This window comes from Silurus aristotelis (genome assembly GCF_946808225.1).
Source record: "Silurus aristotelis genome assembly, chromosome: 15".
In the NCBI taxonomy this organism is placed as follows: domain Eukaryota; kingdom Metazoa; phylum Chordata; class Actinopteri; order Siluriformes; family Siluridae; genus Silurus; species Silurus aristotelis.
The window spans coordinates 21,060,563-21,085,653 of NC_139588.1; the positions used below are offsets into that span (position 1 = coordinate 21,060,563).

At 40.4% G+C, this 25,091-nt stretch overlaps 1 protein-coding gene across 1 annotated transcript in view; it reads right to left on the minus strand.

Annotated features, from left to right (window-relative positions):
• slc35f1 (solute carrier family 35 member F1) overlaps positions 1-25,091 on the minus strand; it is a 154,380-nt gene that overhangs the window by 17,847 nt on the left and 111,442 nt on the right. The window contains exons 4-6 of the mRNA XM_083562535.1: positions 13,258-13,417; positions 10,684-10,840; positions 6,252-6,304 (exon numbers count right to left, since the gene is read on the minus strand). Coding sequence (XP_083418661.1) covers positions 6,252-6,304; positions 10,684-10,840; positions 13,258-13,417 — 370 coding nt within the window. The remainder of the gene's footprint in view (positions 1-6,251; positions 6,305-10,683; positions 10,841-13,257; positions 13,418-25,091) is intronic.

The following is a 25,091-nucleotide window of genomic DNA, read 5'->3' on the forward strand; positions in this document are numbered from 1 at the left end:
GTCCGATGCTTGATCTGCTGTCATTACGAGAGTGACATCTAGTGGCGAATCAGTGACACCATGTGCGTTTTTTTTTTTTCACGAGACTGTGTGCTGCACAGAGAGCGCTATATTTTATTTATTTACTATAATTTATTATTTATTATATTATATATTTATATAATTATATTTGTTTAATAAAAAATAAATATTTAAAAACTATCGGTTGATTAATCGGTTATCGGCAAGTACGATGCAACCGAGCCATCAGTGAAATACAGTCGATACTGTTGAAAGTGTGATCAGGCGAACATCAGAATATTTTTTTTATCTCTATGTGAGGATATGATTTTTTTGTTGTTGTTGGCCATTAGTTGTTAAATTGCTCTCTGCTTTTACTTTGGAGAGCCTAAGCGCTGAATCATAACCTTTACTCACATATCTTCAAAGAGCAGCAGGATAACGGCAAATAAATATAAGATATGACTCCCGTTTTATCTGTGATGGGCTAAGATTTAAAAGTCACTGATATTACAAGGCCATGAAGAACAGCCTGTTTTTTTTTTGTGTTTTTTTTAAACATTTTAAAGATTACAGAATTGATGGTCTCGGATCAGTCAAACCCGATTCTGTCCTTTTTAAGGTTGTTTCAAAGTGCACATTTAATTTTCACAGATGACGATGATGAAGATTCGATAGGAGACGGATAAGTGATTTTTTTTTTTATTTTGTCTTTGAGATGGATACAGTGCTCATGTTAAAAAAAATAAAATAAGAAAAAAATTAAATAAAGAAAACACAGCGCTTGCAGCTCCAGCATGGCCATTTCCCAATTCGGCAATTTCACTAAAAGCAATCAGGATCCTATTGAATGCCTGCATTTTATACAAACCTTTCTTCAGCCTTGCTGTTCCACACAGAACTAAAAAAAGAATATTACCTCGTGATTCCAGGTAGGCTCGTTGGCTGAAAACAAATATTACTCCATCCAGACAAGACTACATATAACACTAGGCAGTTATTGGAAATCTATTTGTTATGTTTTGTCCTTGCAGTGAAACAAACATACTGAAACTTGTTCACCATATAGACAAACCGTTGTGGACACTGGACTATAATATTGGTATGTGATTTATGAACATCTCATTCCACATTCAGACCCCATTTGCTCCATAATAACTTCCACTCTACTGGAAAGATGCTCCACTAGATTTTGTGGAGATTTGTGCTCATTCAGCCACAAGGCTGCTAGTAAAGTCAGGTGCTGATGTAGGTGACGTAAGGAGGCCTGGGGTGTAGCCAGCATCTTCCATTCCAACCCATGTAAACCATATGTTCAAGGAGTTGTGCACAGGGGCATCGTCGTGTGGAACAGGTTCAAGTAAAGGGAAAATTTCAAGCTGCATCCAAAGACGTCCTATACAATTGTGTGCCTCCAAGTTTATACTAAAAGGGATGTGTAACGTGATATGCTGATTAAAATTTGATTGAATAGAAAATCTAGAATCGCTAGAATTTAGACTAGCAGAGAAGGCCTTGCTAGTCTTGTCACCTCGTCACTGTGTTTACACAATGCTAGATGATTCAAACGTAATAAATGATTTGAAATCCTTACACCATAAACTTCCCCAGAATGCGCCAGAATAACAACGTCTTCCAACTCTTTCTGTAAAAATGCACAGAATCTGCAGCATGACTCTACGAGACTATGAGATGTCAGCTCACACATTTGAATGTCATGAATATTCAGGACAATTTTCAAATCCGCTGTCGCTAACGACTGCAAATTTAGATACATTGCGGGGCATCGTCTGAGCGAGCGACTGTAACTCTTCAGTACATGGAATGAGTTTCCCTCTTAAAAATGAACATGTGGGCCATGCGGGACGATATTTATTACGGAATGAGATTTCATCAAGCTGGGTTAAAGACAGAGCGCGTTCCGAGCTTGCAACTTTGATCTCATGCCCTTTAACACTAAAAGAACCAGCCTTTATTAGATCTGAAATAACGGTTAATGCAGGTTACAGCACCATTAGTGTTTGCATAGAGAAGAGCGTATAAATATACACCTTGTGATTCGTGATTTGTCTTTTATATTATTGTCTTTTGTTGATATGGTTTATGGTTTGGATACCTAAACAGAAATTGAAAAACATATATACATTTTTATGGCAAACTGCTAGGACCCAGGTGAGCCAGTTGTATTTATTTACAGCGACTGCAGTGCCAATTCCGTGTACAGCTCAGCCAATCTGGTTCCGTCTTTTAAAGTTAACTTTTTTAATAACATTCACGGTCCTGAACAATGAGTGACATTTGGTAGTCAGATAAAATCCGAGTTTGACCATTGTTTAAAAACAAATGGATGAATTTTAATAGCTAACGTTAGTGAAGCGGTCAGGGACATCTTTTTACCTCCTACCTAAGCCCCGCCCACAAAAACCCCATCACCATGCTTTCTAACTGAAAAAGGGTCTATATATGGATTGTTATATCTTAAATTCATCGGTCGAGGCCCGGGTTACCAACGACCACCCACAGGTATCGTTAGCCAACAGGTTATCGGTGGAAATTCCGCTACTGTGGGCCGGAAGAGGAGATGGAGACGAGGAAGACATCTACAGAGACAGCAGAAAATGGAGAAGTGTAAGAGAGTGGAGGTTCGGGTTGGTACTTTAAATGTGGGTACTATGACTGGTAAAGAAAGAGAGGTAGCTGAAATGATGGAGAGGAGAAAGGTAGCCAGGAACATTGGAGGTGTGTTTAAACTGTTCTATCATGGTGTGGATGGAAAGAGAAATGGTGTAGGGGTGATCCTGAAGGAAGAGTACAGCAAGAGTGTAGTGGAGGTGAGGAAGGTTTCTGATAGGGTGATTAACGTGAAGCTGGAAGTTAAAGGGGTGATGATAAATGTCATCAGTGCTTATGCAACACAAGTGGACTGTGAGATGGAGAAGAAGGAAAAATTCTGGGGTGAGTTAGATGAAGTGGTAGAAGGTGTACCTAGGAATGACAAATTTGTGATTGGAGCAGATTTAAATAGGTATGAAGGTGAAGGGAACAGAGCTGATGAGGAGGTGATGGGTAGGTATGGTTTCAAGGAGAGGAATATGGAAGGGCAGATGGTGGTGGATTTTGCTAAAAGGATGGAAATGGCAGTTGTGAAGGTGCACACAGGTGGACTATGTTCTATGTAGGAGATGCAACCTGAAGGAGATTGGAGACTGTAAGGTGTTGGCAGGGGACAGTGTAGCTGGACAACATCGGATGGTGGTCTGTAGGATGGTTTTGAAGGTGATGAAGAAGAGGAGGAGAGTGAGGACTGAAAGAAGAATAAGATAGTGGAAAATTAAGGGGGAAGACTGTAGTGTGAGATTCAGGGAAGAGGAGCAACTACTGCAGAAGTGATAAGGGAGACAGCTCGAAAGGTACTTGGTGTGACATCTGGAAATAGAAAGAAAGACAAAGAGACGTGGTGGTGGAATGAGGAAGTGCAGGAGAGCATAAGGGGAAAGAGGTTGGCAAAACAAAATTGGGATCAACAGAGTGATAAGAAAAGTAGGCAGGAGTACAAGGAGATGCGGCAGCAGGTAAAAAGGGATGTGGCGAAAGCCAAGGAAAAGGCATATAAGGAGCTGTATGAGAGGTTGGACACTATGGAAGGAGAAAAGGATTTGTAGCGATTGGCCAGTCAGAGAGACCGAGCTGGGAAGGATGTGCTGCAAGTTAGAGCAATAAAGGATGGAGATGAAAATATTTTGCCTGGTGAGGAGAGTGTGTTGAGAAGATGGAGAAGATGAAGTTATGGGAAAGAGTAGTGAAAGCCAGACTGAGAGTGGAGGTGACCATTTGTGAGCAGCAGTATGGTTTCATGCCGAAGAAGAGCACCACAGATGCATTATTTGCTTTGAGAATGTTGATGGAAAAGTATAGAGAAGGTCAGAAGGAGTTGCAATGCGTGTTTGTGGATTTAGGGAAAGCGTACGACAGGGTGCCAATAGAGGAATTATGGTATTGTATAAGGAAGTCAGGTGTGAAGTATGTGAAATATCAGGTGAGAAGTATGTGAGGGTGGTGCAGGACATGTATGAGGACAGTGTGACAGCAGTGAAGTGTGCAGTAGAAACGACAGACTGGTTCAATGTGGAGGTTGGACTGCATCAAGGATCGGCTCTGAGCCCTTTCCTGTTTGCAGTGGCGATGGACAGGTTGACAGACGAGGTCAGACAGGAGTCTTCGTAGACTATAATGTTTGCGGATGATATAGTTATTTGTGGTGAGAGTAGGGAGCAGGTTGAGAAGTGCCTGGAGAGGTGGAAGTACACACTGGAGAGAAGAGGAATGAAAGTCATTAGGTGTAAGACAGAGTACATGTGTGTGAATGAGAGGGAGGGCAGTGGAGTGGTGCGGTTGCAGGGAGAAGAGGTGGTGAAGGTGGATGTGGTTTAGGTACCTGGGGTCAACAGTGCAAAGTGTGTTAGGAAAGTAAAGAAAAGAGTGCAGGCAGGATGGAGTGGGTGGAGAAGAGTGGCAGGAGTGATTTGTGATAGAAGGGTATCTGCAAGAATGAAAGGGAAAGTTTATAGGACTGTGGTGAGATCTGCGATGTTGTATGGTTTAGAGACAGTGGCATTGAGTAAAAGACAGTAGGTGGAGGTGGAGCTGGAGGTAGCAGATCTGAAGATGTTGAGGTTTTTGTTGGGAGTGATGACGATGGACAGGATTAGAAATGAAATTATTTGAGGGACAGCGCATGTAGGACGTTTTGGAGACAAGGTGAGAGAGACAAGATTAAGATGGTTTGGACATGTGCAGAGGAGGGACATGGGGTATATCAGTAGGAGAATGCTGAGGATGGAGCCAGCAGGAAGGAGGAGAAGAGGAAAACCAAGGAGGTGGTTTATGGATGTGGTGAGGGAAGGCATGCAGGTAGTTGGTTTGAAAGAGGCAGATGTAGAGGACAAGGGGGTATGGAGACGGATGATCCGCTGTGGCGCCCCCTAATGGGAGCAGCCGGAAGAAGAAGAAGAAAATGTTGGAAAAGTTGGAGGGGGTGTTGATAGAAAACTGATAGAAAAAGCAAAGAGGTGATACTGTATATTAATGTAAAATGCTGTGAGTTTGTTGTTGTTGTTGTTTATTAGTTTGTTTTTGTTCTTTCTGTTACATGGAATCGATATTCATAGTTAAAATGCAATAAAAAGATTTCAAACAAGATATACAGGACGCAACACATTGGGTATCTATCTATATTTCTTGTCCATGTGAGAAGTTCTGCATTATATAAATGTATATATTCTATTTTCAATAGTTCAATTTTAAATCTAAGAAAAGAACAAGTATCATTTATATACATGACAACTGAGGAAAAACTTTAAAGGGTGTATTTGAATCTTAATCTCCTAAATCTTTAACCGCTGAACCATGACCCTAAACGTTTGGGAATTTAGAATTTTTCTAAATTCACAGTAATGTGACAGGATTTCCCAGTTCACTACATTTATTATGCAGGATCAAGCAGTTATTATATTTCTGGGGCAGCACAGTCTCATGATGAAGTGGTGACACGTATTCTTCTAGCACATACTTTTACAATTCCATCTCCAGGCTCTCGAATGCCCCTGGGGCAAGTCGATACCCTCCGAGACGTGGCTTTGGCATGTCTTGGACACTTCGAAAACACACTCTCCAGGGCCAATGCACAGTGTTTAGTCACCGACTTTGGCAATAGCACTGGGGAAAGATGGGATGGATGACAGTTTCTCCACCTCGTTACTGATCCTCAGCCAAACAACATTCATCATTCCAGATTGGTGTAAGAAGTATGATAGATAAGATAGATACGCTAGATAAAACGGACACTCTTGAATAAAGCTGTCGCGGTACGCGCAGAGGTTGGAGAGGAAGCTGTGTTAACTGCGCTATTTTCTCAATATCTCCGAGGGAAAGCTCCTACTGTGTCTTCTTTCAGCCGAGCCTCACTTACCCAGAAACAGTAGCGCTATGTGACAGCTCTCCTGAGCTCACTGCTGAGAGAAAAAATATCTCACGCAGCAGGGGAAGGAAATGTGTGCCGTATGTGTGCATAAGCGGTGGGCAGAATTGAGTGAAAATGGCAATCGGGGCTTTCAGTAACACCCCACCCACCAACAAACAGCGAAAAAAAAAAAAACATGGGTTTTTAATTAGCCCGGCCTCCTATTGCTCTCCCGTCCCCCTGTGGCTGCCCCATTTGAAAATAAAAACTGGATGGTGTGTATAAATCTTACCGATCTGCCAATCCCACTGCACTTTCAGCAGCTCCTTGTGTTCCATGATGGCGCTGAAAGAAACAGAACAAAAAAGCAATTTAGGGGATCGATATGAAATAACACGCTTATGAGTGGAAGAAGAAAGAACAACCTGTTTTCTTTCAAACAGGTCAATGTGCTATTTTTTTACTATTTTTAAAATCCCAGAAATTGGTACTCTCATGCAGGCTAGGTGGTTATTTTCTTGGTGAAAAAAACCCCCAACAACAAACAGTCATCATGCTGTCAGATTGTCAGTCTTATACCAATCTCTGGATAGGAACTAAAAGAGCAAATATGAAGAGGGAGTGGGAAGAATAGGGTCCCCTGTCAATCCCTTAGGGGCCCTTGAGCAAGGCCCTTGACCCTCAGTGCTCCAGGGGCACTGTATCATGGCTGACCCAGCACTCTGACTACAGGGATTTGTAAAGACAGAATTTCATTGTGCTGTAAAGTACTTGTGACAGGTATAAAGCAGGGGTTCTAATTTTCTTTCGTATAAACATTCCAGGAACAATCATCCTAAAATCTTACAAGGAATCTTCAGAGTTCTTATAAAGAACCTTAATCCGTTCGGGTCACCTCAGTCGTGTAGGAAACTCGAGAGAACGGAGAAGAAATCCCAGCTGAGCCACTTTGCTGCGATATGCTTGAGATCTCAAATATGATAGATGATTATTCTCTAAAACCGGCTGCATTTTAATTTTTTGTTACCAGAGTTGATCAGGTATGACGCCGTTTTAGTGCCACGTTAAAAACAATAAATAAATCTAGGATTACGAGATTAAAGTCGTAGCAGAATGAGAATAAAGTCTTAATATTTTGAGAATAAAGTCCAACTTATGAGAATAAAGTCGTAGCAATACAAGAAATAAAATCTAAATATTTGAAGAATATAGTCAAAGTTATGAGAATAAAATACTTGCAGTACGAAAATTCATCGAAACGTTTTAAGAATAAAGTCAAAATTTCGAGAATAAAGTTGTAACAGTATTAGAATATAGTCAAAATATTTTAAGAAAAAACATTGACTTTAAACTCAAAATATTTCGACATTATTCTCAAATTGCTACTACTTTATTCTCGTAGATCAACGTCGTAATCAGGACATAGAAATGTAAGAAATTATTGTTGCCATTCCCTTCAGCAAAATTTGTATCAGCAGAACTTTTAGCTTCTGCATTCGACAGCAATCTCTATCTCAGTAAGCACAAAAGCTTGATTTAATAATTCATATTGAGGTCTTTGCCAGACCTTAATGGGACATGTGTTGGATACTCTTTTCCGAAATTGTTCTGATTATTACCCAGGTATTGTACAAGTCCTGAGTATCCATTTTGTACAAGGCATCTTGTCATGTTTGACTACTTCATCTATTTTAAAGGTCTTTCAATCCCGACTTGCTGGTACACTAAACCCTGTCCTGTTTACTTCCCATGTCAAAGTGCATGAAAGTGAGAGATGCACTGGAAGGCAGTGAGCTCGAGAGGGCACTTTATTTGAGACCCACACTCTCGGGAAAAGTACCCTTCCTTGTTGCTGGTACATTACCTTCAAGAGTACACTAGGGGCAAGGAACTTGTCTTTTCATGTCTGGGCTATTAGTCTTTTCTCTTTCATTGTTGCCTAGTTGACAGATAATGAATTGGGAAGATGAAACCAAGTGCTAATACTTTAATAAACTGCAAACACAAACCGAAGAAACTAGGGAACCATAACCTTAGCATGAACATATAAAATACAGTCGAAAAACAACAATCATCAGGAAAAAAAACAACCACAGGCAAAGAGTCACATAAAAGGTAAGGCTGATTTACGCGACGCCTACACTAATCCAGATAAATCTGATGATTTCGATTTCTTCTAAAAACGATCCGCATTCACACTTTCGTTTTTTTACGCATTTTTCCAAAAGCAAAACGTAATTTAGCGCCTGGTTGAAAGGTTGCAGCAGTGACTAAAAAAAAATGCATCATCGCTTTCAAAAGCCTCGGTTTTCACGGTTCACACTGCGATGCGAAAAACGTTTCAGAATTATCCACTTTGAAGTGCGTTCTCAAAAAGCTAGATTTTTCCGTTGATTGAATGTGTGGACGGAAAGCCAAAAGAAGGAGAAAATGATGCGTTTTTAAATGCCAACGTATGAGTGTAGACATGGCCTAAATGTACGGCATCTGGCAGACACCCTTTTCCAAAGCAGTGTACATTAATGGTTTTTACACAACAGTAGCTGCAGGACTGGGATTTGAATTCACAGCATTTGAAGTCCAGCATCTTAACCACTGATCTAGCACTCAATTAATTGCTGGGGAATGCGACACAGGTCTGGAGACAATCACATGACATGGTGATGTGCAGTGGCTGATGGGAGACATAGTCCTGTGGCTCTTGATACAAGTTTTCATTGATATATTGAGTCATGTGGTACATGTTTAATTTTTTTTTTCAATCCAAGGGACTTAAACTGAGCGAATTATAAATTGTGGTCTTGCTGAACAAGAGATCGCCTTTAAATCGTTTAGTCTTTTAAGCAACCTAAATATGAAACTGGGCAAAACAATAAAGCATTTATCAGTGGGTTAAGCGAATGATTAACTTGATGAAAATGTGAGGAATAATGTGTTTAAGAATGAGAAAGCAAAATCTACACTATATCTGTACTTTATGTCTGTACTTTTGAGAGTCACCAACAGCTGGAACCAAATTCCTTGTGTGTGTCAACACACTTAGTCATTAAACCTGATTCTGATATGAACAAACATATTGGGACACTTGACTTTTGCAGCCATGTGGTTCTTCCCAAACTGTAACCACAGAATTGGAGGCACAAATTGTATTGGATCTCTTTGGAAGGAAGAGCAAAACATTTTCCCTCAACTTGATCTAGGATATCCAAACCTGTTCCAGCATGAAGCTCCATGAAGATATTTTTTACATGGGTTGCAGTAGAAGATCTTGAGTGGCCTGCTATAGAGCCCTGACCTCAACCCTACTAAACACCTGAGGAATGAATGTAAATGCTGACTGCACCTCAGGCCTCCTCACCTCACTCACATCAATACCTGAATGCACTAACACCTTCCACAAGCACACAAAGTCTAGTGGAACATCTTTCCAGAAGAGTGGAGGTTATTTTAACAGTAAATGAGTGATGGGATGTTCAAAAAGCACATGCAAATCTCATGGAAAGGGTGTCTATAAAAATGTTCGTCCATACAGTGTGTGTTCAAATAATTCCAGTTAAAGACCAGAATTTAGTGCAGATTTACCAAAAATGTTTGGGTAAAAGTTGAAAAGGAAATGTACCAAAAGATCCTAAGCTGTGCCCCCTCGCTAGGAGATAGGTTAGAACCCACCTGCATGGAGTGTGCTAAAGTAATAGACAAGACGTGTTTACGTAAATACATTCAAAATCTCATTAATAGTAATAAATCAGGCTGCCTCAATGACACAACTGCTACATGATACAAAGGTCAGGTCAAGTTTATTTCTATAGCGCTTTTCACAACAGACATTGTCTCAAAGCAGCTTTACAGAATTTAACGGTTAAGGTGACACGATGTGTATTTATCCCTGATGAGCAGCCGTAGCGACTGTGCCAAGGAAGAACTCTCTTAGATGTTATGAGAAAGAAACCTTGAGAGGAACCAGACTCAAAAGGGGAACCCATTTTTATTTGGGTGACATCAAGAGTGTGATTATAGTCTTCAAGCAATACAGAAGACTGGAGAGTGAGAACTAACATGAGCACTGGAATGTATAGTCGTGATGTATGGCAATGCAGGCTCACAAAAGTACCAAACTGTACTTCTTATTTAAAATGTAAAATGGTTACCCTGGAAAAAATGCTTTCAAGTCTTCACATTTAGCATTTGGAAATGCTATAACATACATCATTACTACGAAAAACAGAACACCTTGTATAATACCATTATTACTGAAAGTGCCCCAACAGCCATTCTTTGACAATTCATCACATCCTGGTTGTAATTGCATCCAACATGTTAACAGTTGGCACGATTAAAAAGACCCGCTGGGGTGTTTTTAAATATAACGCAAATCTGGATGTTGATGTATTTGCTAGCGATTTGGCGAGTTGTCGTGGGGGAGACGAGCGGCTGGTGGTCTAAGCTCCAACTGGAGGCTTATGGGAGCTTGTTAAAAAATGTGATGCATTCAAATAACCCCTTATGGCTCATGGGTGGAGGAATTAGGGAGGACAACAATCCCTTGGATCGGGATTGGGAAATGCTTCCAGCGAGTGCCCACAAAAGCCAGCTGGCTGAGAAAGAAACAGGACTATAGGAGAAGGCAGAGTGACAGCTGAGGGCTACATGGATGATCTCATCATGACCAGAGACTGGCAGAGGGAATGTGTGGTGAGGTTGGAGTGTTCAGGAGAGACACTTACAGTTGGATTCCACTGAAGAAGGAACCAAAGAGGCCCATCATTCCCAAGAACTCGACCCGACTCAGGTTCTTCACGATGAACTCCTCGCACACGTTTGAGATGCCATATAACGTGGCACCGGCCAGAACCAGCAGGTCTCCCAGCAGCTTATGGTCCCCTGTTGAAAAAACTTCTCGAAATAAGGGGAAAAAAAAATCATCTATCATCATCATTTTGACAATCATTATTTGGCCAAAAGTTGGTGCACACCTAAACAATCACAACTATTATGAGCATCTCATTTCAGATTTATTCACCATTTTCTGTTATAATACCTTCCACTTATCCAAGGCTTAGAATGCATTTAGTGTCCCAGTTCATCCCAGTTTAGGTAGCAGTTTGGGGAAATAATCATGAATGGCTGGAAAGGTCAGTTGTCCTAATGATTTTGTCCAGAATGTTTTATAATTTTTTTTTAGAAATGAGGTTTTTACTTTGCATCATTCAGTGGTGTCAAAAAGTAGTGCAAGAGAATACAGGGTCTCACAAAAGTTAGTGCACCCCTCACATCTCAGCAACCATTTCAGTATCTCTTCTCAAGGGGCAATACTATAGACATAAAACTTAAATATATTTTAGAGTCAATGTAAAGCTTCTATAGCAGGATAGATTTACTGTCCTCTAAAAATAACACAACATACAGCCATTATTGTCTAAATAAATGGCAACAAATGTAAGTACACCCTAAGTAATAACAGCTGTACGTCATGTAACCGTGCACAGCCACTTGTCCTATTCATCATTTTCATGTTTTTGTCTGCATAACAAGACCATACAAATTTGACTGTCTTCTATTAGAGCAGCTAAAATTTGGTGCTTTAAGTGCAATTCTCTCATACTGACTACTAAATGTTCAACATGGTACCTCGTGGCAAAGAACCCTGAGGATTTAAGAATTAGAATTGTTGCTCTCCACAAAGATGCAGAGGCTATAAGAAGATCAGTAACACACACTGAAACTGAGTTACAGTGCAGTGGCCAGGATCATATAGAGGTTGTCCATCAAAGAGGTTGAATCCTCCTGCTGTGCGTCAGATGCAGAAGTTGCTTCAAAAAACAGATGCATGAGTGCTGCAGCATTGCTTTAGCGGTTGCAGAAGCAGAAGGTCCACCTGTCAGTGCTCAGACCGTACGCCGCAGGTCAGTTTAGATAGCAGTAGTCCCAGAAGGCAGCTTCTTCTGAAGTTGGCTCACAAGAAAGCCCAAACACAGTTTGCTGAGGACAACCTGTCCAAAAGCATAAATTACTGGAACCATGTCCTGTGGTCTGATGAGACTAAGATACACTTGTTTAGCTCAGATGGTGTCCAGCATGTGTGGTGACACACTGGTGAGGAGAACCAAGAAAATAGTGTCTTGTCTACAGTCAAGCATTGTTGGTTGTAGCATCATGGTCTGGGGCTGCAATAGTGCTGCTGGTACTGGGGAGCTGCGGTTCATTGAGGGAAACATGGATTTCAACATGAACTGTGACATTCTGAAGCAGAACATGATGCCCTTCCTTCAGAAACCGGGCCAAACGGCAGTTTTTCTATCTAATAATGACCCCAAACAGACCGCCAAGATAACAACTGCCTCGCTGAGGAAGCTGAAAATGATGGAGTGACCAAGTATGACTCCAGACCAGAACCCTATTGAGCACCTGTGGGGCATCTTTAAGCAGAAGTTGAGAAAGCTCCATGTGTCCAAAATCTAGCAGATGTCATTTTTGATGAGTGGAAGAGGATCCCAGCAACAACCTGTGCAGTCCTGGGGAATTCCATGCCCAGGAGGATTAAAGCAGTGCTACATAATGATGGCGCTCACACAAAATATTCACACTTTGGATACAGTTTTTTTAACATGTTTACTGAGGGTGTACTTACTTTTGTTGCCAGTTATTTAGACAATAATGCCTGTATGTCGAGTTATTTTTAGAAGACAGTAAATCTGTACTGCTATACAAACTGCACATTGACTTAAATTTCAACCATACTGTTGTATGTTATCGAGTTTTTAATATTTAGATATTAAAGAATATATGTTTATTTTGATCATGGCTTATTTTTTTTTAATATAAATATATAATATCTAGAATCTGAATCTGTAAATCTTTTCTGAAAGAAAGCGTGAAAATATTTTACAGTGTGGCTTCACCGCATTGCACATAGTATTGCTCTTATTGTGGTAAATAACTTTCACTAGAAAGATTTCTGTGGAGTAAAAATCAATTACACACCAAAACGCTGCTGTTGGATATTACCTGTGTTTACTCTGCAAACCCTGGGAACAATGAAATCTCAAAGGCAAGCGAGCAGCGTATTATTAAACAATAAGCCCCTTGTGGGTAATTTACCCTTGTATAAATCCTTATACGGCAAAATCTAAGCCATGCTTGTGAATTCTTTTGATGAGACCGGGGGCTTTGGGGAGATGGTGTGAGGTCATAGTGCTGCTGAAAAACAGAGAGGGCTGTACATGGCTTTGGGAGCAATGCTGGACAGCTAAGTGTGTGTGTGTTGCTAGACTTAGTGTTATTTGGATGAAAAGCCTTACCAAGACCCTGCTGTCGTCCCACCAGTACGTCGGCTCCCACCATGCAGCCGATGCCGAGCAGGCAGACACCCACGCCGACAAAATGCACCACCTTATACCTCACCAACAGGAAGAACCAGGACAGCAGGAGCACGACAGGGATGACAAAGCAGTCCAGTAGCTATGGACACACAACACAGAGAACATATTTAATAACAGCAAAATTAGAACATGTAGTAATAGCATCGAAAACACAATCGTGACACACCGTTTTATTTCGGTGGCTCATTTAGTTGGAGAAGAAGGCGCTTTTATCCCCCTCTTGCTATATTTGTCAGTATCAAGGTCAAAAGCAGCCAAAATTATATTTGAGTTACCATCTGTCTCAATGGATTTATAGTACCAATATAAAGCCAAAACCAAGCAGAAATTAATTTTATTGTCCTATTTCTCATATCCAGGTTTTGTGGATGTAAATGATTAATAATAATTGAGATTTGAACTTTAGTTTTAATTAGTTTTAATCTATCTATCTATCTATCTATCTATCTATCTATCTATCTATCTATCTGTCTGTCTGTCTGTCTGTCTGTCTGTCTGTCTGTCTGTCTGTCTGTCTGTCTGTCTGTCTGTCTAATCGTAGGCTCTTTCGTGGTATCTTAGTGGCTAAGGCATTGGCCTTTGGATCAGAAAGTCTTGAGTTAAACCCAGCTACACCAAGCTCCTGGGCCCCTGAGCAAGGCCCTTAACCCCATAACTGCTCATTTATATGAACGAGATAAATGTCAGTCGCTCTGGATATGAGCATCTGCCAAATGCTCTAATTGCACTTTACATACAGTATAAACTGTATATGTTTACATTTGTGCCATTTGGCATGCGCCCATATGCAGGATTCAATGAGAAACCCCGAGACATGAGAGTGAGACTGAAATACAGATGGAGAGACAAATACAAAAATAGACGAAGATACAAAAAGAAAAAAATGGAAAGACAGAATCTATGAGAGAATGATAGAAAAAGAACTCTTTCTTTTTCTATCATTCTCTCATAGATTCTGTCTTTCCATTTCTCAAACATTCAGGAAGACCACATGTACATTACATTAACCAGGAGTGGCAGCTGTGCAAGTTTTTAATACTAATTACGGGTGACAAAGAACCAGAGGTGGGAAGTAAGAAGCACAAATATCTGTACTTTCTACTTCTTGCATTTTCAAACCAGACTCGTTACTTTAGTTTAAATCTATAAATTTGTTGACATGTCAATATTTTTTTTCTCCTTTCACCCCATTTCAGCCCATCAACATATTTCCTGTCATTGCATTTTTTATTTAATCTATCACTGGTGTATCATTTTCTGGCTCTCACACACCACAGACGTAGGCTAGTTTACAACAACAAGCAAGACAGAAGGCAACAAGAAGTCTGGGGTTAACGTGGATGAGACAGAGGGAGTCAGCGACGTAAACATGACTGAAAACAGAATCATTCCTGATAACCATCAGTTTTTCTCTGCTTGTGTTCGATATGTTGGATGTTCAGCTTGAATACATACAATAAGGTAAAAACATTTAAAATTAGTTTTGTATATATATACAGTGAGGAAAATAAGTATTTAAACACCCTGCTATTTTGCAAGTTCTCCCACTTAGAAATCATGGAGGGGTCTGAAATTGTCATCATAGGTGCAGGTCCACTGTGAAATCCAGAAATCACAATATATGATTTTTAAACTATTTATTTGTATGATACAGCTGCAAATAAGTATTTGAACACCTGTCTATCAGCTAGAATTCTGACCCTCAAAGACCTGTTAGTCTGCCTTTAAAATGTCCACCTCCACTACATTTATTATCCTAAATTAGATGCACCTGTTTGAGGTCGTTAGCTGCATAAAGACACCTGTCCACCCCATACAATCAGTAAGAATCCAACTACTAACATGGCCAAGACCAAAGAGCTGTCCAAAGACACTAGAGACAAAATTGTACACTTCCACAAGGCTGGAAAGGGCTACGGGGAAATTGCCAAGCAGCTTGGTGAAAAAAGGTCCACTGTTGGAGCAATCATTAGAAAATGAAAGAAGCTAAACATGACTGTCAATCTTCCTCGGACTGAGGCTCCATGCAAGATCTCACCTCGTGGGGTCTCAATGATCCTAAGGAAGGTGAGAAATCAGCCCAGAACTACTCAGGAGGAGCTGGCCAATGACCTGAAAAGAGCTGGAACCACCGTTTCCAAGGTTACTGTTGGTAATACACTAAGACGTCATGGTTTGAAATCATGCATGGCACGGAAGGTTCCCCTGCTTAAACCAGCACATGTCCAGGCACGTCTAAAGTTTGCCAATGACCATTTGGATGATCCAGAGGAGTCATGGGAGAAAGTCATGTGGTCTGATAAGACCAAAATAGAACTTTTGGGTCATAATTCCACTAAACGTGTTTGGAGGAAGAAGAATGATGAGTACCATCCCAAGAACACCATCCCTACTGTGGTGCATGGGGGTGGTAGCATCATGCTTTGGGGGTGTTTTTCTGCACATGGGACAGGGCGACTGCACTGTATTAAGGAGAGGATGACCAGGGCCATGTATTGCGAGATTTTGGGAACAACCTCCTTCGCTCAGTTAGAGCATTGAAGATGGGTCGAGGCTGGGTCTTCCAACATGACAATGACCCGAAGCACACAGCCAGGATAACCAAGGAGTGGCTCTGTAAGAAGCATATCAAGGTTCTGGCATTGCCTAGCCAGTCTCCAGACCTAAACTCAGTAGAGAATCTTTGGAGGGAGCTCAAACTCCGTGTTTCTCAGCGACAGGCCAGAAACCTGACTGATCTAGAGAAGATCTGTGTGGAGGAGTGGGCCAAAATCCCTCCTGCAGTGTGTGCAAACCTGGTGAAAAACTACAGGAAACGTTTGACTCTGTAAATGCAAACAAAGGCTCCTGTACCAAATATTAACATTGACTTTCTCAGGTGTTCAAATACTTATTTGCAGCTGTATCATAGAAATAAATAGTTTAAAAATCATACATTGTGATTTCTGGATTTTTTTTTTTAGATTATGTCTCTCACAGTGGACATGCACCTACGATGACAATTTCAGACCCCTCCATAATTTCTAAGTGGGAGAACTTGCAAAATAGCAGGGTGTTCAAATACTTATTTTCCTCACTGTATATTTTTTGAATGGCACAAAATTTGATTAGTTCAAAATTCCTGTTTGACCATTTTTATTAAAAATAATAAATGTTAATATTTTTTTTATAAAATTTTATCAAAAGTATAAATATATGAATAAATAACTAGAAGCAAAATCAAAACCTTTAATGCATCATACATTTATTCGCAAAGTCCTTTCAGATAAAAAAAGGAAAAAGAATCTACCGAAATTTTTTTATTTTTATCAGTAAACATTTGTTTTATTGATGCGCCAAATCTCAACTCAAACACCAAAATCCGCCACGATTCACACAATTAATCCTCAGGGGGAATCCTAATTTTCTTCTTATAACACCAAAACACACTTAAATTAAGTCTTTTTTGATCAGAGAGATAAGAGCAATACATCATTCAAATTTGTAAAGGGTCTACTTAAATAAAAATATCGTCCGCGTTCTTTCAGCACCGCTGTTGCTACGTGAAATGAATGATCACAACACTAGGGAGACCGAGGCGTGTCCTGAGAGTCACATAGAATACAGATTAACATGGCAGAGGTAGAGCTGTAACTTCCTGCACACAGAACAGGAAAAGAACGTCAGGTTTTATTTAATCTTTTTTTGCACTACAAAGGCGTTTGTGAAAGGGCCATGCGTTAGAAATCAGAAGGCACTGAAGTAAATTAATGAATTGCTGTCTGTCTGAACCAAAGTAATTAAAGCAAACTATCTGTACATATTGAATTGCAGAGCAAAATATTTTCAATTGCATGCTATTGCATTGAATCGCATTGTGTTGAATCAAAACGATAATGGGGGGGGTCAGATTCAAATATCAAAATGAATCTCATGAATTTTATAAATGCACCTGCATTTAACGGTGTATAAGCTTTAGATAAAAGCACGTACACTTAAACTGGAAAGACTGCAAATGATTTCAATTCTTTTTTTTTTTATTGCTCGCTACAGAATAATACCAATATCGATCATTTGTCGCGTACAAGAAAAGCCGTTATGAAATAAGCTCCATGACGAGCAATCCATCAATAGATACAAGAGCTTAAATATTCCTTGTAGATACACTTTCTTGTTTTGCAATCTCTGAGCATACACTAAATATCGACTAAGAGCATTTATTGCTCTCAGAACTCTGCGGTTGAGCGAGAGAAAGAAGAAGAGAGAAAGAAAGAGAGAAAGAGAGAGGAGTATGGAGCTTTTATAGCCACAGGGGATCCATCAGCTTTCCATTCCAGGAAGAGCCATTGGTACTCAGAGACACTGTTCAGAATGAGCCATAATCTCATACATTAAACGCAAGACAGGAGGAGTGAGATTTCCAACGTCCTCTGTCCAACATCCAATCAGTGACAGCAGTAAGGCTGAGTGTAAAGTTTTATTGTAATAAAAGTGGTGCCTCAAGTGCAATTCAGCAGCCATAATCCAGCTCGGATCATTGGTGAGACAATCACAGCTCAGCTTCTGTAGCTCAAATCCCATGTAGGGGGGAAAAAAAATAATATATTTTGTTGAAAAGGCTGGAAAAACTCCACAGCAAAAAGAAAGAAGTGGAAATAATTATCATGAAGCATCTGAAGTGAAATTTCAGTGTCACAGAATGAACTAAAAGTGGATGATGAGAGCAGGATCATTCAGGTCACAGAACTAAAGGTGAGAACATTTCAAGTGGTCATCTGGTCCACTTACTGAAGCTCCAACTCCCACAGGTTTCACTTAGTTTCATAACAGTCACATACAGATCATCAGAGACAGGCACAGAGAGATAGACAGAGACAGAGACAGAGAAAAAGAGAGACAGATACAAAGAGACAATAAGAGAGAGATACAGTGGAATAGACAGACAACATGAGATAAAGAGACATTATAGAGAGAGATATATATAATATATAAAGATGGAGACAGAAAGAGAGAGAGAGAAAGACAGACAGAGAAAAAGAGAGACAGATACAGAGAGACAGACAGAAAGAGACAGACAATTAGAGACAGATGCAGAGAAATAAAGACAGAGAGAAAGAGAGAGAGAAAGAAAGAGAGAAATGTAGACAGTGACCGAGAGAACGAGAGACAGATACAGAGAAATAGACAGACAAAGACAGAAACAAAACAAGAGACAAATACAGAGATAGACAGACAAAGAGAGACAAAGGGACAATTAAAGACAGACACAAAGAGAAAAAGAAACAAATAAAGATAGATAGAAAGAGAGAGAGACAGAAGCGGAAACAAAGAGATGTTCGTCTTTTACTCAGATATAAACAAAAAGTAAACTCCAGCAAAACATTGCTACTAACTACTTCCATTACTAAACATTTGTTTTACTGATGCGTCAAGTCTCAGATCCAGCACCAGATTCTGCCATGATGATTCCTCTTCTTCTTCTTCTTCTTTTTCTTCTTCTTCTTCATCTTTATTAGTGTTTCACATTCTTAAGTAGAGCATTACCGCCATCTACTGAAGTAACGGATCAAAGTCTTATATCTCTTTTTCCCATACCAAAAATCCACCATGATGCACACATCCAGCAATTAAAACCGTCCGTGTGGAAACATAGCAAAGTTCCGTTTGGTGTCTTGATTTAGGCAATTCAAAAACACCATAATTACTTTATGTCAGTGAAGTCACGATGCAAGGCCAGTTATTTTGTCAGAGATCGGAGCGGCGCCCTCGGCCGAACTCTGGAGCGGAGCATCATCTTCGTCGGTCCTCGGGAGAGGAAAGACGGCCTCAGTGGGGCTCGGGACAGGCTTGGAGGCATACTTGGCAGGGAATACAAGCATAAAGCTGATCTCAGCAGTTCAGGAGAGCTAGGTGACGTCCCCAGTCAGGCAGAAAGGCTGAGGTTGGGCAGCCCCCCAACAAAGTTCAGGGGCCAGAGGAACAGCCGTTTTAGGAGAATTTTTTTTTAAACCAATTGGTGCACAATAGATTAAGTATGACACACCCTACAAAACTCAGCTCTCTGCTGGGGGCTGAGATCCAAAATATCAACTGTCTTGGTTGGGTCTCGGAATTGCTGGTTTAAGGCGGAGCAAGCCCGAGGCTTTAGTGCATCTGCTGGGTCCATTTTTGGTGAGATTATTCTGGCAGAAATCACAACACGATGCAAATCCAGATTATTCTCTCAGATATCACGGATGACTGAGTAAGTGGAAGGGAGGAGTGGAGGACCCAAATGCAGGGCGCCACAGAAGTAAGGTGAAAACGGTCTTTAATATAAAAAGTAAAAGTAAAAAAAAAATATATATATATATATATATATATATACACACACACTGGCGATCAAAATTAGAGAACAATTTATAAACAATTGAACAATTCTGAAATAATGTCATCTTCACTGCTCAACAGTTGAAGGAGTTTTTGTCCTGTCTATACCATGCTACCAGAACACCTTTTCCACAAATTAACTAGGGCATTTAAAAAAAACATTATTTTGCAGAAAACACACTGATCAAAATTAGAGAACACTTTCAGATACCTCCCAGTTATTGGTGTTAATCTGGTACCTGGTGCTAATTTCCTTGATTATCTGTCAACCCCTATTTAACTGGCCGCCTAACTTACAGTTTCACTGACTCTGCAAGATGGTGGGCCGTTCTAAAGTGACTGAAAGCCTCTGGCAGCAGGTTGTCCAGATGAAGGCCAAAGGGACGACCCTATCAGCTATAGCAAGACAAGTTGGTCGTTTCAAATCTGTGATTTCAAGAATATTGAATCTTTACAACATCAAAAACTCATTCAAGTCCGCCAAGAAGGCTGGTCGTCCACGGAAGACAAATACAAGAGAGGACAGGATACTGCGGAGGATCTCAATGGGCAATCGTTTCCACACTGCAGCTGGAATTGCTCACCAGTTCAGCGCTGAACAGGGTAAGGATCTGTCTCGTCATACAGTGTCTCGACGTTTAAGAGCATTTGGACTGAAAGCCCACTCTGCAGTGACCAAACCTCTCATTAGCAGAAAGAATCAAAAGGCTAGACTAAGCATGTTGTGTGGACAGAGGAGAACTGGTCCAAAGTTCACTTCAGTGATGAAAGCAAGTTTAATTTATTTGGGTCCGATGGGAAACATTATGTTCGGCGACAAACTGGAGAAAGACTCAACCCAAAGTGTGTAAAGAAGTCAGTGAAAAGTGGAGGAGGAAGTGTCATGGTTTGGGGCATGTTTTCTGCAGCAGGAGTTGGGCATCTTATATAGCTACATGGCAGAGTGAATGCAAATGTTTATCAATACCTTCTTCAACAACATATGGTTCCTTCCCTGTGTTCATCACCCAATCAGCCCGCAGTGTTCATGCAGGACAACGCTCCATGTCACACAGCAAAACGGGTAAAGCAGTTCCTTGAAACTGAAAACATTGAAATAATGACATGGCCTGCCCAGAGTCCTGATCTCAACCCAATAGAGAACCTCTGGAAAATCCTTGGTGACAAAATTATGGCCAAGAAACCCACTACAGTCACCGAACTGTGGAGGAGACTGGAAGCAAAGTGGACCAAAATCACACCAGAGCAGTGTGAGAGACCAGTGCTGTCCTGTGGCTGCAGATGTGCTGAAGTCATTCAGAGCAGAAGCCTGTACACTTCCTACTAATTGCTGACTGTTGTAACCTTCAGAAAATTGTGTTGTAATCTTTTTCCATGCTACAGTCATTGTTGTTCTCTAATTTTGATCAGTTTTTTTTCTGCAAAATAATGGTTTTTTTTAGTTATTTTGTGGAAAAGGTGTTCTGGTAGCATGGTATAGACAAAAACTCCTTCAACTGTTGAGCAGTGAAGATGACATTATTTCAGAATTGTTTATAAATTGTTCTCTAATATACACATTATATGATTATGTGTGTGTGTGTGTATATATATATATATATATATATATATATGTATAAAGAGAGAGACAAGACAAAAACAAATACAGAGAGATAGAGGAAACAGAAAAAAAGACATAATTACAGAAAAATAGATATACAAAGACAGAGACAAATAGAGAGATACAGAAAGGTATATATTATAGATAGACAGAGATAAAGAGATACATAGAAAGACAGAGAGAGAGAGAGAGAGAGAGAGAGAGAGAGAGAGAGAGAGAGAGAGAGAGAGAGAGAGAGAGAGAGAGAGAGAGAAATAGATAGACAGAAACTAAAACAAACAATTACAAACAAAGGCAGATGGTGACAGACATATACAGAGATAAAGAAAGAGAGAGAAATTCAAAGAAAAAAAAAGAGATAGATACAGAGAGAAAGCCAGAGAGAGAGAGGCAGAAAAAGAGAGAAATTAGAAAATTAGAGACATGAGAGTGAAACTGAAATAAAGATGGAGAGATAGATACAAAGATTAAGACCGAAACTGAGAAAGAATGATATAGAGAAAAAATAGAAGAGACAGATAGAAAGAGAGATAGTGAGAGAGTCAGACATTCAGGCAGACTGGGACAGACCGAGACAGATGGAGATGCAAAAACAGACAATCAGAGACTGCAGAAATGAAAGACAGACAGTGACAGAGTAAAAAAACAGATGCAGACAGACAGACAGGAAAATTAAGCAAGATGGAAAGAGGCAGAAGATGAGGAGGGATGATAAGAAGAAGAGATGCAGAGAGAAGAGAGAGAGAGAGAGAGAGAGAGAGAGAGAGAGAGAGAGAGAGAGAGAGAGACAGACAGACAGACAGACAGACAGACAGACAGACAGACAGACAGACAGACAGACAGGTTTGAGACAGAACAGTCACTGAATATTAATCATGTCTGCCTAATGACTAAAACTGGCTCCTGTGAGATGCTGCTTCATATAAATATTAATGAGTCGTCAGTTTATCTTGAAATAGTTGCAATATGTTGCACTTATTTTCCTTATTATTATTATTATTTATTTATTATTCTTATTATTATTATTATTATTGTTAATAATTATTATTATTCACGAAATCACTTCAAGACTGATGTTTCTGTCTCTGGTGTGACCCGCTGATATCTAACAAACACTTTGATTTCTTCGAGAACTGTCGTCTCTTTATCCGTGAGATGGAGCGTAATTGCAAGCTGAAACTATAATATAGGATCCCGGATGTCTGTAATTATACCTGAGCTGAAATGCTAATTTATGTCACTTTTCCCTGACAGGTTCGGAGACGCTCCCATATTGAGGATGGCGTTCATTTTAATGGCGCTTACGACAGGAGAAATGACATCATGTCCTCGCCCGTCTTTGAGTCCTGACTGATCCATCGTTCAGGCTTGGATTAAAACCGTTTGGGGTCAATTATATGATGGTAAAGTAAGATCACAAAGCTATACGAGGTCAAATCTAAAGTTTTTGAGACTAGTTTGAGACTCGGCTGCACGCACAGTCACAGGAAGCACCAAACTTCATAAGTCAAAATTGCAAAACGACATGCCGTGCCGTCCTTCAAGTCGAGAGTCATGTGACATTAGTCATTAGTGACGAAACATGGTTGTATGGGTACGACCCTGAAATGAGGCAACAGTCTTCAGAGTGAAGGAGCCCATCAGCTCCATGACTAAAAAAGGCGAGGCAGGTCCACAGCTCATCATCTTTTTTTTGCATTTTTCGGCACTGACCATCAATTTGTGAGTTATATTGACAGTTATGAGGCATCTTATGGAGGATATTCGGTAAAGCAAAGGATCTGTAGTGGCTAGTCTCGAAACTTTTTATACCTCCTCATAAAATCATTTCTGAAAGCTAGGAAGTTACACCAGACGCACAACGTGTGAACACAACACCAGCCTTGTTCAGTTTTTGGGACGTTAATAGGGTCAAGTGAATGTAACTTGAGCAGGGCCCTTAGCTTCCTAACATGGCTGGGATGTGTGATGAAAAAATTTCCCTGTGCTGTAAGGTACAAGTGACAAGAAAAACTGAGGAAAAAGGGTTGAGGCTCTTGGTTTAAGCCCCGATATTGCCAAGCTGCCATTATTGTGGCCCTTGAGTGAGGCCCTTAACCCTCTGTGCTTCAGGGGCGCTAAATCACAGCTGACCCTGTGCTCTGTTCCCCAGCTTCCTAATTTTGCCGATATAAGCAAAGAAAGAATTTCACTGCGCTGTAAGGTACAAGTGACAAGTATTTTCAAACATTTATCGAGCTGACATCGGAGACTCCTTCCATCAACTAAATAAGCGAATGATGTGAAGTATTCAGGACAGAACGAGTGTATTGAAAATGTTGTCAGAGCTGCTATTGAAGAAAATTAAGCATGACTAATCCATAGAAAAGCCTTGATTGAATTAAAAAACATAGAATAAACAGCAAACGTAGCCAGAAAACCATACACAAAAGCATACATTTTGAGGAAATAAACAAAAATATATACAGACTCAAGAACAAAAGTGTGAAGCAACTGAAATGTTACGTCGGGATTGCATTTACTTTCATGTGCCATACCTCAGTGGTGTAAAAGTAAAGATCAATGCTATTTTTAGTATCAATGTGTCAGTCACAACACAACACAATACAATGACTGTTTGCTGTCTAAATGACATTCTTCATAATGAAAGCAGCTGCTCCTCTCCCACAGCATCTGTCATCTTCCCGCTTGCCGGTCTCTCACCATGTGGAAAGCTCTTAGAGGAGATCAGCATGCACTTTTTTCTCAAGTGAGCTGCCACACTGTCACAAGTAGGACATTCAGGTGCATACACGAGCACACATGAGCAGCTATTAGTGACCGAGAGCTCTAGTTTCAGATGCTTTCTGAAAGGCCGTGGGGAGCGTACATCATCGATTTGGGCGTTTGAGAGCAGCTCCGCTGTCGGCTCAAATGGCCTTGGATGACGTAAATGCTACCAGACTGAAACCAAATGGGACATGCCATTAGTTTCATACGGCTGGAGAAGTGTGCCTGTATATGTATATTCATGCCTGTATATGTCCTATGTTCACATGTCCTATTCATCATGTTCATGTTTTTCTGCTTGACCAGAACAGACAAGTTTGTGTATCTTGTATTAAAATAAAATTTTATGCTTTGAGTACATTTCTCTCATACTGACCACTGGATGTTCAACATGGCACCTCATGGTAAAGACTCTCTGAGGATATGAAAATTAGAATTGTTGCTCTCCACAAAGAGGCAGAGGCTGTAAGAAGATCAGTAACACCCTGAAACTGAGTTACAGTACAGTGATGAGGGTCATACAGAGGTTTTCCAATAAGGGTTCCACTTGGAACAGGCTTCGCAAGGGTCCATCAAAGAAGTTGAGTCCTCATGCTGTGCATCAGGTGCAGAAGCTGCTTCAAAAAACAGATGCATCCGAAGGTCCGCTTGTCAATGCTCAGGCCGAAAGCCACGCACTGCAACAAGTCGGTTTGCAGGCCGTCTGCAAACGGTTTGCTGAAGACAACCTGCCCAAGAGCATAATTACTGGATCCATGTCCTGTGGTCTGATGAGACTAAGATAAACTTGCTTGGATTAGATGGTGTCCAGCATGTGTGATGGTAGTAGAAACTGTTTTTTGGCCATTTCTGCTGGAACTGGGGAGCTGTGACTCATTGAGAGAAACATTGATTCCAACCTAGTATTGTATATACCGTAGTTTTCGGACTATAAACCGCTACTTTTTTCCCACGTTTTAAACCCCGTGGCTTAAACAACGAAGCGGCTTATTTATGAATTTTTCCTGGGTTTTTCCTGGGGTCATTTGACCAATTA